This window comes from Buteo buteo, chromosome 13, assembly GCF_964188355.1.
Source record: "Buteo buteo chromosome 13, bButBut1.hap1.1, whole genome shotgun sequence".
NCBI classification, from domain to species: Eukaryota; Metazoa; Chordata; class Aves; order Accipitriformes; family Accipitridae; genus Buteo; species Buteo buteo.
In genome coordinates, this window is record NC_134183.1 from 21554062 (window position 1) to 21571101 (window position 17040).

Here is a 17040-nt window from a genome sequence, read left to right on the forward strand (position 1 = left end):
ACACACATAAAAAAGAAATCAGGTAATATTAAAGGCATTTTGACTACTTGTTCCATATGATCCCAATCCTGCAAAGCACTTAGGCAGATGTGTAACTTTGCTTATGCAAAATGCACCCCTGAATTTCGCAGCATCGCATTGCTTATAGTTTGTGTATCAGGAAAACGGCCAACTTTCTGATGGATCTTTCTTCAGTATTACTACAATTAACCTGTATTTTCAGATATAGCATTTCTGTAGTATCCACTTGAATGATGTACTGCTCAGTTTTGCTGACTTATGTGAGACTCCCCTCACTTGAACATGCAACAAATTCATGACAGGATGAGTGATGGGTGCTGAAAGGTATTCTCTGTGTATTTTTTTCTGGGTAAGTTACTATTTTATACCGCCTTTTGCATTAAAAACAAAAACATCTGTTTGCCTGGGATTCTCTCACATGAGAAGTTCTCATTTTCTTGATGAAATAAAGTAATCACTGAAGACACACAATATCTTTTTACATTATTCTGGACTTGGATGAAATTAGAGAAAAGCATTTCTTTTACCATTTGTTTTCAAATCAAGTCTATGTCCTAGTCTGGATAATGCAACTTTCTGTATTTTTAAACAATCCTTCCACTTGGGAACAGACGAAAACTGAACTAGGAGCAGCTTTTCTTGCTAAAACTAATAAACCAGCTATTGACCTTTTTCATTCTAGGATATTATTTCTTTGTATGGAATCCACTTGATTTGTTTGGGTACAGGTATTCTTCATGAGTACAAATGTCAATTGTCTTTTTATCAAAATTTATAAGGAAGCTATAATTCAGCCTGTATTTCGTTACTGTGCTTATTACACATTTAAAAGCAGAGTATTATGGACATCCACGAATTTGCTCTCATTTCTAACTGTAATTACCGTTGTTATGTAAGTAAAGACAGTGGGCAACATCAAACAGCATTTCATACCCCAACAGTAGCACTTTGCCACATATATTCTTATTATTTTTATATTTAAATCTTTTCCGAGTTCAAAAACTGAAGGCTACATTTCCATGGAAAAAATAAAAAAGCATTTGTCATTTAAAAGTGAGGTGTGGGGGGGATGAATAAGGGCTTCTTAAAGTCTCGGATCACAGGACAAGGTTTAAAAACAACCAACTTCTCTTTCAGCTTCTATTGACTTTCCTGTTCTGCGAATCGTGAATCATCAGTGTGATGCAAAGTCTAAGAGCAGTAGGGGCATGGGTTTTAGGAACTTGTCACTTTGTAAGTCTTTCTTAATTTAATTTAGTTACAAACCTTTGTAGTTATTTAGTAAGTGAAAACCCCCTCCTACGCACTCTTGTTGTCTTCTCCTACTACTCTGAATGGTTTATTGCTTGAATTGAATCATGAAAATTGAGAGGGTTGAGGTTTCTTCTTAGTAACTTCAAAATAAAAATGCTGTTTAGCTACACAACTAGCTTAATACCATTAAAATGCAAGACATTTTGCTCAAGGGCAAATTCAAGCTGGGGCTGCCAGAAACATTACTGCCACTTTACTTGCCTGGGCATCTTGCGTGTTGTTGACCTTCCCCGTTGTGATGAGGGAGAAGTTGTATGCAAAAAGCACCAGCAGAGCCAGGGGCACCATATACAGTTCCACGCTCCAAACAGTGACCACAAATACCTGGGAGAAAAAAAGCAGCAGAAGGGAACACATACAAGTGTTTAAAGAGAAAGATATTTAAGAAGGCCTTTCAGTCATTATCCCTATGTACATTCATCCTTGAATCTCTGTTAACCTCATTCATGTTATTTTTTTTGGCAAAGAAAATCTGCTCGCAAAGCATGCTCTCTTTCTATTCTGTTGGAATCCATTAGGCTGCCATTTGTTAGCTTCTCCTCCTCTATTTCTGGTGAAGTACAAGGCCACAACATAAGGTTAGTCCGAAGGCTTTATTCACTCCTTCCTGGGACCCCCTCAAGCCTGAAAGCCTTTTGTCCTTAGTGCTAGTGTATAACAGACCCACTTAAGAGGTAAACCTGCTCCACTTCATCAAACCCTAATTACCAGGGGGTCTTTCACAAGGCTAGAGGAGAGTTTCTTCTTCTTGTGCAACAGGAGCCATCCAGCTCCCTTGTCACTCCACAGGGGATGATCAGCAAATCCATCTTCACCGTTAACCCACCTATGTTCTCAGCATAGCAGCACAGGGAAAGGACCATCACCTTCCAGGAGGCAAGGCTCTAGATAGCATATGCTGCATTATTTTGGAAAGGGATCCAGTAAGCCTAGACTCCAATCTCACAAACTTGCCATTTTTTAGCACAGCATATTCCGATTTCACTGGCCGCTTGGAGTCTTTCTGCCCAGAAATGGTATGAGTTCATGTGTTTGGAGTGGTATCTGACAAAATCCACTAATAGCAAAACCAGAAGCCAAATTTTGAAGTTCTGTTCTGCAAACTAGATTGGCAAATCATGTAACTAATGTGATGGGGATTTAAAAATTACTTAGGATTTTTAAAAAAAATTATACCAAGCCAAACTGCAGCCCTATCTTACAAGTACCAATGATACCTGAACGGACTGCAAACTTGGAGTGGTTGGCAATGCAAAGTTAATAAACTAAATCCAGAACTGCCATAAAATGCATGTTGTGATCCCATTTCCTTTTCTACTCACACATAGTGTTTCCAGGAGAACTGCCTAATGCTGGTAGTAACTTGAAGCTATTTTAAACAATCTCCTTTAAAGACAAGGCACAAACACATTTATCTGATTTTTCTTTCCCCAAAGAAACCTGGAATGATCAGAAATAAAAATCATGTTTTTAGAATAATACAGGTAGGTGAAAATGAGTCAGATCCAGTTAATATACCTCAAACTGCAACAAAGGGAAAACTCTATGGGTGATCAGAAAGCTAAATCTCTACCTCCCTTCATTCTTGGCCCGTCAGACGCTACATATAAAGGCAATGCTGGCACTTACAAAATGGGATATTTATGGCAATGTATTTTGTGTTATGGACCTGAAAGTCTAACCACACTGTACCAAAGAAGCACTTCCCACTGCATTTAGTGGGGTGAGAATTTATACCCCTACAAAACAGCAGCTGTTGTAACTTTTAAACAAAAAGACTTGTCTGACATCAGACAAATGGCCAGTTAATATCTACCAGGGGCCAAACATAAACCAAGAAAAAATGACTGTAACCATAACCCTGCCCAAACAGCAGTTACATTTTCTAGTTTGAACCTGATTTTATGTAAGCTGTTGCTATGCAAGGAATTAGACTGTTATCCTGTTCTTGGCATTTGTAGGCCAGTAAAACAATCTTTGAGATATATTCATTTATAAAGTGGGCTGACCTCCAGACAATATATCCCTATACTATTGATTTGCAGCATAGGGTTTGGGTTTGATTTTTTTTTTCCTTTTTGATCCTGCTTTTCAACATACTAAAAAATTAGAAGTGATAATGATTCCAACAGTCACATTTCATATGTAAGCAAGGTAGCAGAAACAGAAGAATCCTGGCCAAGAAGGTATGGTACTTGATCTGTCTTACAGGAGTCTTGCATGGCTTTGGTTAATGAAGACTTCAAAAACTGTGATATTCCAAGCTAAAAAGTCTTCCATAAATGAAAAGTTCTAAGCTGAACAAGTTCCTCTGAAGCTAATCCAACTCCCTTGGATGAATCTCTACTTGCTTTGTAAGACAAAGTGAAGGTGATACCAGTTTCCGTCCTACCTCGAATGTCACTCTAAAGAACAAGGACCTGTTACTGTAGATATCTGTATGGGTATCTATCTCAGTTATATATAGATAGATAAAAACAGACACACATATAAAAATACATCTGATCCTTATGTAAACTCCTTCATGGAAATTCATACTGCCAGGTATTAATTTAAAACATTTGCTTCAGCCTGTTGGAGGAGGTTGCATTTACATCATCTCCCTGGGGTATTAGCAAACCCATTCTCTTAACACAGCAAAAAGACTCCACCAGCAGTCAGCTAGGCAAAGTCCTACAGGAGTCAATGAAGCTCTTGAAGAACCTCTCTTCATTCATTCAATTGCAGGACTTGAACCAATTTTAGTGCATCTGTCACCATCCTATATGAACATCACTCTGCTCAGTTGCAAGTATAATACAACCTTGCAATCACAGGTCATTTAGGCAAGATACAAAATCAAGACCTTGGTGATTTTAGATCCAACAGTACATTTTGTGTATCATTAAGTTTCAGACCTTAAATAAAACTTAAAACTTAATTACAAAATCTCACTGTAGCCTCAATTGATAGCTGAGGCATACTGCCGCTTCCTTCCTAATGCTGACTGATTAATCAGTTGCTGAGTTATAACTCAGGCAGAGATGCTTTGATAGAGCTCCCACATCTCCTTAAGACGACTTGCTTTACAGCTACAGCCGCAGTAAAGGGAACTTTCCTTACTGTGACACAATGCAGACACAAGACAAATTGATTTAGCTATTCAGAAATTATGTAGCCTTAGAGGTATGGGAAATGATTGCTGTGAATGTACAGTACATAATAAAAGTTCAGAGGGTGTTTATAAAACGAATAGAAATATTTCTGCATTCTAACAGCCTTTTGAGTAGTTCTGCAGCACCAGTTTTCAAAGCAGTTCCCAAACAGGCCCGTGCCCTATTTTATCAACTCTCATGCAGGTCCCTGACATTGACTACAGCATCAGCAGCCCTGTGATATAGACACCCACTCCTCAAATTACAAGGTTCTGAATCATGCATGTTTTTATTTTCTCCCCAGTGATACCTAATGCCTGGGAGAAGCTCCTGCACTACCCTCACCAAATTATTTTCTTAGCAATACTTTTTGCCACAACTCGAGAATGGTTCAGCTGCGCATGTATATAATGGCTACTGCAAGGAACAATATCTTTCTGATTTCTTGTAATCCCCAATCTGTCTTTTGCCTAATACATAGACTGGTAAGGGAAGTCATTAACATGTTCAGATCACTTGCTCAATAACACAGAAGTCAAGGACAGAAACCATACTTTTTTCGATGTTTCAGATCATCATTAGACCAAGTTCTGTCAGACATAATCCATTACATCATTGATACCTTTTCTACTGGGCTTCATACTGTGCATGAGAGAAGCTAAAAGGATAGTAGCCAACTTCTAAAATAAAAGTCAAACAAGTGGGAGCTAGCTTTCTGCATTACTTCTTTTAATGCAATTTGAGAGTATAAAAGCCTATTATAGAACTGAGCAATTTAATTCACAGCATTATAAAACAATGATCAAAATAGAAACAGAAATGGGATAGACATGTCTAGAGGGAAAAAAAGAAAAAAAAAGAAAAAAAAAAAAAAAGATCTCTTGAAACTAATATTTAGACTAGACTTCTACCTAGAAGAGAATGGCAATATCACAGCCTTGGAGAAAGGACCACTTGATTTCAGCTGATTAATGTGTTGCTTTTTCAAAGGGCCTAATAACTACAAGTTAAAGCTCTGGAGGTTTGGAAGCTGTTTCATCTGAAAATCATTGAAGAGGGGTCCAACTGTTCCTGTCAAGAAGCATGGAGTTTGAACAACCATGAGAGTGGCCCTTTTGACAGCAGTACAAAAGATGAGAGAAGGCAGTCTCAACTGAAAGTAAAAACAAACCCTTAGAAACACGTTTCAAATCTGGTTTTTCTGCCCCTCTGGTTCCAATTTAGGATCTGACTATTAAGAACAGATTTTAGACGGGTGTCTACTAAAGTATGCCCATAAAACATTTGTCACCAGCAAACCCACAGTCATGGGATAGAACAGTTTTAAGAGGTTTAGAAACCTAGTATTTTCTGTGTAATTTTTCTACACAGTAATTATAATTTTTTTAACACTAAAAAGCAGGCTCTTTTTGACCTGCTAAGTCTTTGTGGAAAAGTAAGATACTGTGTTGTGTGACAGAATAATTCCTGGAAAACAACAGTGATGGGAGAAGTAAAGGGATACAGTCCATCAGATGGAAAAAATAAAAGTGAAAGGAGATTAAATGCATGCAAGGAACCTATGGTAAAAGGTTATTTTCTCAGCCAGCGTAGGCTCCAATGCTAATGAAATGCCTCATCAGCGGAGCTGTGAAAAACATTATTTGAAACCCCAAGTTTCACAACCACACACAATTTAACCAAACTCTAAACTACTAACAGCTTCGTCAAAAGTTTCCTTGCAATTTATAAGGACGGTCAGTGCAATTCACGAAGCCAGGAGAAAAACTTGAGCTGATACTGCTGTGAATGTCCATGTTTTGCACTAAACCAAAACACTGACTTTGATCTGAGACACAAAGACGTGCTCCCCTTTATTTACAGGGGAGAAGAATTACATATTTTTAACTTATCTCTGGGTTATGTAGTCTCAAGTTGCCATGTATGCACAAATGGACTCTAATAAAAAGAAGAAATTTCTGCAGCTAAATATTCAGGGACAAACTCTCTAGCATTTTTTTTTTAAAGCTTTCAGTCCCTCTGCCCCAAACAAAATACAGGATATTAGCCAATAATGTAAGATACTGGCTCCCCAAAAGGGCACTCGAATCCCTTGGAGGCAATAAGCCTGTCGACAACAAATTATTTCTGACAGATACTTATTCCTGCCGTTAGAAAGGGAGAGTAAAAGAGTAGAGGAGAGAATGAACACACTCACATAGAGCAGTACATTTGTGCATATGTGTATATATATCTGTATAAACGGAGGCATCTCTTCCAGATACGGGCAATATGGACGCATGAACACGATGGTGCTGAGCCCACACTAACAAAAATCAGGGTACATGGTGTGGGCTCAGCCTGATGTGAGTGCAGTAACAAGGCTTGTGCTCTTGGGCTGGCTTGTGCATTGGACTAGTGAGAATATTAAAAAAAGAAGCCTATTAAAATTATGGAAATTAGTCTAATACAGCCCCACCTCAGGGCATGGCAAATAAAGGTTGAGTCAGTCACATAGCATGTATTTCCCACTAAAGGCCCTCTCCCTAAGATTTTTTTTTCTTTTTTAAGAACAGATCCTCTTCCATAGATGCATTCCATAATGGCTCTTACTGATACTCTCCTTCCCGCATCCATATGATGCTCTCTCACCGTGCCACGGCCAGCTAAGAGTGCTCCTGTGCTACTTCATAACCACCAAGCTGGAGCTCAAGGAGGGGTCGGTTGTGAGCAGAGTTGCTCCCTCATTGCGATGCAGTAACAAAAAATGTGGCAGGAAGAGAAATTATACTTAAATAAACCAGCACTGTCAGAAGAAACCCGTTTACTTTAGATTCAATTTGCTTTTTCGTGTCCCCAGCAAAAGAACGCAGAGCATCTCAACAGCAGTATGAAATGTGCATTGTATCGAACGGTGATGACCAAAATCAAAAATGACCTGAAGGAATAGAGGTCTTTAAATATTTATGCCACATTACAAATTATCTCTGCATTGCTCCACACAACAGCGTACAACTTACTAATTTTTTTAAGGGCATATCACAGGCAAAAAGCTTAGCTCTTCTACACAAGTGCTCTGTTGCAAGTGCAAACTCAATTGGACTCTAAACACAGACACACTGAAAAAATCCATCTAAACACCCCAAAGCCGAAGCAAAATGTCAAATTGTGCCCCAAAATAACTCAGTCTGTATTACATGCATGATGGCGCAGAATTGACAAATAGGAATAAAAGATATGTTTGTACAATTTGCTACCATGTAGATCTACCTGATTTTTTTTCAGAAGATGCTTTGGGTAACAGAAAAAATGTGGCCAGGCTTACCCAGCTCAGTTGCCTCAGTTGTCTGTGTAGGCTAAATGACACAGCTGCAAAGCCATGTCCTGCTGCCCTACCCACATGTCCCATCTCTGCTTGTCCCAGCTGCAGCTTGATGAGAAAGTGGCCCAGGGTGAGGTTAAGGGGGGGAAAAACCTGAGACACCCAACCCGTGCTTGACAATTTACATTACTTGTGAGGATACACCAACGAAAAGGAGCGATAGAATAAAGCCTTCAAAGAATAGGAACTGTGGTCATCAGGGCCACAATTTTAACGCCAGTCTGAATGTTCAAAAGAAAATAAAAAGCCCAATGTCCCCCACTCCCAACAAAATAAGACATAAAACATTCCCCCGCTCCCAACAAAATAAGACATAAAACAATCAACAAAAAAATCGCTGAAGAACATACGAAAAATCTCATACTGTTTAAGTCAATATGTGTTAGGGCCTTTTTATCACTGGTTTAGACTCTTCAGGGGGATCTCATTTTCTTTGCTGCTGCTAGGGAGTAGAAACTCATTTGTGTTTTAAATGAAAGCTGTGATTCATGTGCAATCACAGGACTCTAAGAAATGGCACTGTACGAAAAAGCATGTTATTCTGCAAAAGTCAGAGCGAAATCAGAAAAGTTGACAATATTACAGTCTGTTCTGCCCCATCCTCTTGGGACACTGTCATCGGTAACTTCATCAGGGAAGGCTGGGATGCTACGCTTAAGACTGCAAACACTTACAAAACGTCTGCACTCTGATCCTGAATTACTTTTGTCATTAACATGTTCAATGGATCTATTTATTCATACCAATGTCTGGAATCAGAAAGAGATAAACAACAAGAAAATAAAATCGAACTAAGTAAAAAGTGAGGGTTTTCCTTTATTTTGGTTATTTTGGTTACATTAATGAGATTAGCCAGCCTAGGAAATTAAAACCAAGATCCTTAGAGATCTTTCTTTAATGAGGGGTCAGGGAAGAGCCTCTTGGTTCAAATTTATTTTACTGAACTTATGGCCTGTTAAGTTTATATGTAAGTTAAGATTTATACATTGCATTCCAGCTATTGGAAGATTGTCAAATTGGTCCGTGTGGATGATAATTTTCAACCCAAACGGGTGTGTGTCTGGGGTTGTCGTCTTTGTCCTTTAAGACACATACGTTCAGACCCCAAAGCCTAACAGCCCACCACATGTCTAATGGGGTGTCTCTATACAGTTTTCTTGTGGCTGCTACTTCTTCTTTATTCCTAACCCCAAAAGAGGTTAATCAAAACAAAACCAACTACAACAACACAAGTTTTGGGTTCTATATTTATGTACGTACAACAGTTTTAGGGTAAAAGATTTCAAATCCTTTTAGGCTGCAGACACTGAAGAAATAGCTGTTTGCTGGCATGCTGACTGGTCTAATTTTTCCCTCATGTTTTTATCTAACATATTTTACATTTCCTGTGCCAAGTAAAATACAGTTAAGACCCTCAAGCTATAAAGCTTAAAATTGAAAAAACAGGGAAAAAAATATTACAACAGTTTTCTATCTTTTGGGGTAATCTGCTGGGAGTAGGTCAGGGGAATAAATCTTCATGTTATTTCTACAGGGGTAACTATCACAGACAAAGGCAATGGGGGAAGTTCCTAAAACAAAGGGGGGGTGGCATGCCAAAAAAAAAATTTAAAAATCTGTTGGTTTATATTGTAGCTAAATTAAATGGTCATTTTTATCTCTAATGTTTCGGTTGTTTATCAGCAGGGTCATAGTTTTGGAATTACTCTCATACAGAAAGTTATGATCTATTTGCAGGGAAGGCAGGCATTATGCAAGTTAAAAGCCTGATCTTATAGTAAATAATTCTTCCAAAAAGTGTCAGAAAAAAATATCTGTGCTATTAAAAGGAGGCAAAAATGTAGGTTAATTTTATTTATTCTGGATAAGGTGAACACCTTAAAAGGGTCATGAAAAAATTTATCATTGGCTAAGCTGATAAATGTCCACTTACTTTGGAGACATATTTGTTAACATTGTGAGAAACAGTAGCAGTGAGGGTCAGATGGTGACGTAATTGTACAGCGAGTAGAAAGACTATTTGGTGGAAGTGTTCTTTAACTTTGGGCTCTCAACAGAGGGTTACAATTGGTAGCAAATGGGAGGCATAAATGATATGTTTAAACTACTTTAATGACTTCCTCCTTCATGTTCATAGTGTATATTAGAGCTGAATGAGTAAAGGAAAACAGGCTCTCTAATAAAGCAAGTATGTTTGATTAGACTTAATTCAGTATTCGGTGGCAGGAGGATCGCACATAAGGTTACCTTCCTAGCAGTCTCTAGCTATGGCATGAAAAAATAAATTAAAAATCAGGTTGCAGTAAACCCACCAAAATAAGAAATAGATGCTTGTACATACTAACACTGCAAAACTGTCCATTATACCCTTTTCCAAAACCTCTGGTCCTAAAGAAATGTTTCCAGACTAAAACAGAGCAGAAGGGGCAAAAAAATTAAATTAAAAAAATTTAAAATAAAAAAAATCCCAGTGAACCCAGATCACAAAACCAGAAATCTAAAACCACCTATGAAGCGCATATAAAGCAGTAAGATGACATCCTTTCAGGCAAAGAATTTCAGATTATTCTCTTTCCTTACGCTGTACATGGGATTCCCTACCAGAGCTCTGTGCCGGAGCCCAGAAGGTCTCTTTATCTACCTGAGACCCATTTCCCACAGTCAAGAGGAGAGCAAAAATTGCAATTGAACCCCAGCCCTCCCCACACCTGACACACACAGTGGACACCAAGAACAGTGAGAGTGATTACAACACACTTAAACACAATTTCAGCAGGTTCATAATCTGCAGTGTGACAAAATTGCTGCATTACAGAACAAATGCATGAAGATGACTGGGAGACTCACTGTAATTGTACCATAAATATGTTACTATTGTAAGCTAGCTACAACAGCAGCAACACAAAAAAATCCTAAGTATTGCCAGCATGACTATGTAATAGAGATTTTCCACTAGCAGACCTATAGCATCTTGCTTTCCAAAATACAGAACAATCTAAAAAAAAAGTTGCAAGACTCTCGCAATTTCAGGCAGCTGTTCGGGTAAAACTAAAGCCAGAAGATTGTTTATTTTAATAAAGCTATTATATGTGCAGCTCCAAATTAGGAATGGCAGGAGACTAGGGGATGCCTAAACCATCACCACCTGTTTGCCCTGAAAATCAATTAAAGTCACACTATCACAGCAATCCCTTCTTAGCTAATAAAAGTTATACAGCTTCAACATGCAACTTTAGGTGCTTTGTGGGAATGTGCCTGAAATCTAAATCCTTAGTCTCACATTACTTTGATACTAAACACAACTCTGAACTAACCACTGTAAACCTTGCCTTTTGGGGGTTAGGGAAGGTGTTAAGGAAAAAGAGATCCCAAACTGCTGTTTTGATGCAGTGGATTGAACTAATATTCAGTAAATTCTAACAATCCAGCCAAGAACATTATATAGAGTTTTAAGTAGGAAAAACTGAAGTCCTTTATGACACATGCCTGTTCAACATATTCTGTGCTGCAGAACAGATCCAACTTTACAAGTTGAAAGCAAGGGCAGTAGAGACATCCCAAGTGTTTTAGTAATTAAACGAATATGCATAATGAACCATATGCCCAAAGGGCCTGTTCTTCATGTGGGCCAGATTTTTGTTTGAATTTTTAATTTTTATATACAGATGAAACATTTCATGTAATATAGCAACAGTGCAAAGGAACATGCTATGCAGGAAGGGAAGGAGGAACTACCCACGTGAGAACGATCAGAATACACTTGATGAATTCTGCTCCTCAATTTCCGATTCAGAGCCAAGAGGGCTTTTTTTAAAGGAAAAAAAAAGAAAAAAAAAAATTCCTTTTCTGCTTTGAACAGCTGTATTAGTCATCTGCTCAGAGTCTAGAAAAGGGGCATTAAATATATGTATATTTATATAGGTCATATTTATACATTTATATGTGTGAAATGGATTGTATACACCAACAACATTTAGATGCTGCAAGACTAGCAAAAACACAGACACAATCTCAGATTAAAAAGCTTCTGATCCACCAGAAAAAATAATTACAGGACAGCTCTCTGTTCGGCAGGACCTGTTGTGTTGTATGAGCTGCAGGGAAACAGGGCACACTCACATCTGTTTGTGAAACAGGAATGGTCATTTTTAAAAAGATGGGTCAAATTCCACTCTCATTACAATAACGTTACCCTACTGTCAACGTTAGGATACCATGGCCTTGTTGCAGAAACATTAAGTCTTCCAAATTCTCTCAGGGTTGAACTGTGCCTCTCCTTTCTCAATAACATTCACCCTTTTTCATCTCTTGCTCTTAAAGTGCTTTTCCAAGCAAAGGAAGCATCCTTTGCAAACATAAGCCTCTACAACAGGTTAGTCTTCTAAACCAGTAAAAAAACTATTTGGTGCTTCAAACTGATTTTCAAATAGCTAGATTACACAACAACAATCTGGTTCTTTTAAGTGGTTCTGATCCATTGGACAAATTTCTATTTTGCTTCGTAAAACCAGTGACGGGGTCAGGTACTTGTCAGTGTGGATATGCTGGTTAAGCAGCATAAAAACTTTCCTGCATGAGATTTACCAGATTTCTGAGTCATTTTTTTTGTCCATGATTTAGGCTCTGTGAACCAAGGGAAATCAAATCCTTGTCAGACTTAGCGAGGGAAAGGAAAATTTGGGGGTAAATAGCAAGCAGTGCCTCACAGTAGCTCAGACTTAGCACTGCCCTTAGATAAATAAGCAGTACGACATCCAACAGCAGTGCCTGTTACGTGCACCGGCTCGGTACCACAGAGATGAGGTGGGGACGCACCAGCCATGCTATAAGGGATGCAGACAATAATGTGATCCACTTCAGAATTAAAAGGGTGACTTTTCGTCAAACTCGGCGAGTTAAGCTTTTCATGGGACTTTGGGAGTTCCCATCACCAAATGTAAATGGCATGGCACATAAGAGCGATCTGGTCACCAACCCTTAAAGTATTTAAAAGCTGAAATAATGTACTTGTAAAATAATGGCATTCGTTGCTCTCGGTCCTAATTCAGGGTTCATGCTTTTGACATTGCCTGGTTTACGTGATCTAGTGGTCTCCGCGGAAAGACAGATAAACTTCAACGGCTGTCAGAAGACAAAAATTGACAAGGAGCATCACCTTTCCTGACTGTTTAAATCCTTTAAGGAAGTGTTGGAGCAATTAGAGAGGGAGTCTAATCTTTGCAGAGTGCATTAACACTCTCCGACCTCCCAGACAATAGATCAGACCTCAGACACATAATGCTTCCCTAAGGCTTTTTAACCAGAGCATTTGATCTCATAGTCACTCTGCATGCATTACTATAGGTATCAGTGTGTAAGTGTTCGTTGGGCACTAAAGGACCACTATCTCTGCTAGTGTTCATACAACTTTGAAAATACAAAGCAGGAAAGCCATTGCAATGCATGCTGCTACAGAAGTACTACTTCCCAGGAAAAAAAAAAATAAAAAAATTAAAACAAGCCAGAGTAGGTCTGCAAAATGTCTTCATTTTTATTAATCTCATACTTCCTTTCTACTGCCACTGTTTATTTCCCAGCTTTGGAATATAAATCTATTTTTAAAAAAGCACAGATTAGTTTTTTATTCATAGAAACTGTTGTCTAATAATAATTTCAAAATATTTCATTTCTTAACCCCCTTAGAGAGACTTGAGGGAGAGGGAATTAGGAAGACAGGTCCAGTTTATTAAGGAAATTGAAATATATCATTGCAAGCAATTTTCCCAAATGTGTACACGGAAATATCTGGGGAAGTTTTCTTAACTGCTAGAACAAGTCATCATCTAATTCCTGATGGGCATGTGCAGTAAAAAAAAAACCAAAACACCAAAAACCCCTGCTAATATCACTGTTATCAATTATGCATTTCTCATTTAATATTCTAAACATTTTAAGAAAATTTGCTTTGCGCATTTTTTTTAATGGAATTAGACTTCCTTGCTATGATGTTTTGACAGAGGCCACATCTGAACAGTTCTCATATGGACAATGCATAATGGGTTTTTAAGACCAGCTAACTGGATTCCCACCCACTGCTAAATAACGGGTGCTGCATTCTCACTAAGTAGTGTGGGGTTTTTCCCCCCTATGCAATGTATTTGAAGTACAGCACTAGCTAACAATACTTTATACGAATCTATTAAATGTGTATTATACTTTGTATTCTATACTTTGTATTAGCTGCAGGATTTTGTTTTACTTTTCCAGACCTACAAAAAGTGCCTTTTGTGAAGTGCCTGCATTACAAATAGTTTTTACTGCTGTTTAAATGTGTATCTCAAATTTGTCAAGCCAAGTGCATCACAGATGACAAAAAGGTCACATATACCTAGTATATTGAAAAACAAACAAGCCTTCAAAGTCAAAGTGTAATGCAGTTATTTCTAATCTGAACAAACAATAGACTACAGCTAATGAAAGTTGACAATTGGCTTTGATACAGAGCTGTGCAGCTCCTCTCTTCCATTAAAAGATGAAAGCTGAAGGAAAGCACAGAAGACGGTGACTTCTCCCAAAAAGCAAGCAGAAAGTTCTGAACCTGAGCTAGCAGAGTAGATAAGGCTGTTTTAGTGGAGACTTTTGCTCACATATGACACTCATCTTTCAGTAAACATGCTGACTTTACATGGATAATGTTGAGGCTAAAATAAATCAGCATATTAGACTAGTACAAAACACTACATGTTTTACATATTTATTAACACTTCCCAAAATCACAGCACTGCTTTTAATTAAAGCAAAAAAATGCACCTGAAACCAAGCTAAGCTTGACTACAGTGTGGATGTCACAATTAAGACTAATAGATATAATTTTCATGAAGTCAGAGGGGAAGTGATCAAAACTCTGTTGATGGTATTGGTACCAGTGTAATCCTTACTGTAGCAGTAGTCAAGTGTATTAATAATTAAAAGTACAGATTTTTTAAAAACCAGATTTCTGGGACTTTGCAGTCATCCCATTGCTCCAGGTTTATTTCCTAATGAATGCTTAAAAAAAAAAAAAAAAAAAAAGGAAGGAACATATCCTGATTTAGGGTATTTTTATTATTATTGCTATCCTTAAACAACCCCAGAACTTCCTGGTTGCTTAAGACTAAGCTCTAACAAAGCACATCTTACTTGCTAGTGAAGAAAAGTAAAAGAGAGCAGGCTTTTAAAAGAAAGTATTTGCTCTGTAGCTTCTATACTAATCCCCTTTTATTTCAGATCTTGTAAAGGATCCAACTCTTTCTTATTAAAAAAAAAAAAAACACAACAAAAAAACACACAGAAAAAAAAACCCACAAGAAGTAGAATACTGTAAGAGAAACCCCTCAAGGTGCATCTGTCTCCATCATAAAACCAAAATGTTGCATTACCTTCAAATAGGAAATTTCTTCCAGTTGTCAAGATTTCTGCAACTAGTGTTAGATTAGCACTGAGAGAACGGGTGAATTAAATTAAAAATAAAATAGTTCAAGCAAGAGAAAGAAAACCTGCCAGAAAAATCTGACAAAAGCCTGAATGCCAGGGCTGGATCATTTGTGAGGGTCCATCGCCACCTACAGGATTTTCCTCCTTTTCAGGAAACCTGCTACTCCTACTCAGGACTTGCCCTAAAATGAGGATGGAGATTTTTTTTTTAACTGATGTTAAATAACATAGGCTTGCCGAAGTTAATGGAGTTACAGTGATTTAAACCACCTACAGACATGTCACTACTTATTCCCTTATTTTAGAAAAAAACAAAAACAATGACAACTTCCTCTATATTTCAAGGGAATGCACTGTTCTAAGATTACATCTATGTTAAAAATAAAGGATTTGCCTTTTTAGAAATTGAAAAAAAAAAAAAAAGAAGGATAAAACCCACAAAATACTGCTAGGGTTGCTCTACCAATGACAAGGGAGATAATAGTCAACATCTACAATCTTCCTGTAAAACTAAGTGCTCTAAGGTACTTTCTAAGAGGTGTCAGGTCAAAGTAATGTGAATAATGAGACAAAACCAAGCATATCCTGACTGAAAGAAAATCAATATACCTAGGGTTCTGGGGAAAAAAAGAGCACACTAAGTAAGTAGAAGAATTTTTACTTTTAATGACAATTTCACTTCCTAACACATACCTTTTTCATAACAGACACTGTGGGTCTCCTACCTTTTTTTTTTTTTTTTTTTTGGCTGAGCTGTATGCCTTTTTCCATACAGCTTGCATAGTGCAAATCCATGCTAATCTTTGGGAATTTTACCCATAAGCTTCTCAAATTGTGGTATTTCCAATAATGGTGGGTAAGTAGCTTCTCTCTCACACTCCTGTTTAATGAGTCTTACATAGATGCAGCATTCATTAAATTTAGAATACTAATTTCATCTTTGTTTATGCAATTTCTAATCTATGAATAAAGTGAACTTTCAGGAAAGGCAACAGGCAAATTGGGAAAATAAAAATGACAGGATCATGATATATAATATTGTCTCTTTATGACCAGACAAGCTAGCAAATGGTTACAAATAAATTCCTCTTGCTTTTCAACCTACCAGTCAATTGATAAGAATTACAAATTACTGCTTTCTCACAAATTCAGAAGATGCTCAACAAATTTAGTCTGAAGTTCCTCTAAAGAATCTAAAACTGCAGAGAAAGACACCACAAGAAGAAAGCCAGCTTTCAGGCAGTGTGCACCTCAGTCTTTTCCACATTTTTTGTGGCAAATTCTTAACATCGGGATGTAGGTTTATAAAGGTAACAGTAAGAATCATGAGCTAAATTCACCTTTGGAATATTCAAGTTTTGCAGTTCCACTGAGAGTAAAGGAACCAGTGCTGCCTTCGAGGATAGTGAATTTGATCTTTTACAAAACAGTTAAATAATAGTCAAAAATAAAAAAAAAAACACCATAATTAAACGCTAATCTGTGATTAGTCCCACGGCTAGGAGAACACAGCATATCTGATAACGAGTAGTTCGAAACAGGAGTTCAGCAATGTTAAATATACAAATAAAACCAGCAACAGGCAAGAGCATAATTTTACTCTGCCGGACAAAGCAAAATAAATACAAGATATGCATAAATAAATAGAAAATGTACAAGTCGGCTTAAGATCAACAATAATCTCTTACAAAACTTCAGAACACCAAAAGACTCAAGCCGTTATATATTAGGAAAAAAAAAAAAAAAAAAAAGAAAGGG

General features: G+C 37.5%; 1 protein-coding gene across 1 annotated transcript in view; it reads right to left on the reverse strand.

Moving 5' to 3' along the window:
- MCTP2 (multiple C2 and transmembrane domain containing 2) overlaps nt 1-17040 on the reverse strand; it is a 107387-nt gene that overhangs the window by 23311 nt on the left and 67036 nt on the right. Inside the window, exon 18 of the mRNA XM_075045036.1 lies at nt 1537-1659. Within this exon, the coding sequence (XP_074901137.1) occupies nt 1537-1659 (123 nt within the window). The remainder of the gene's footprint in view (nt 1-1536; nt 1660-17040) is intronic.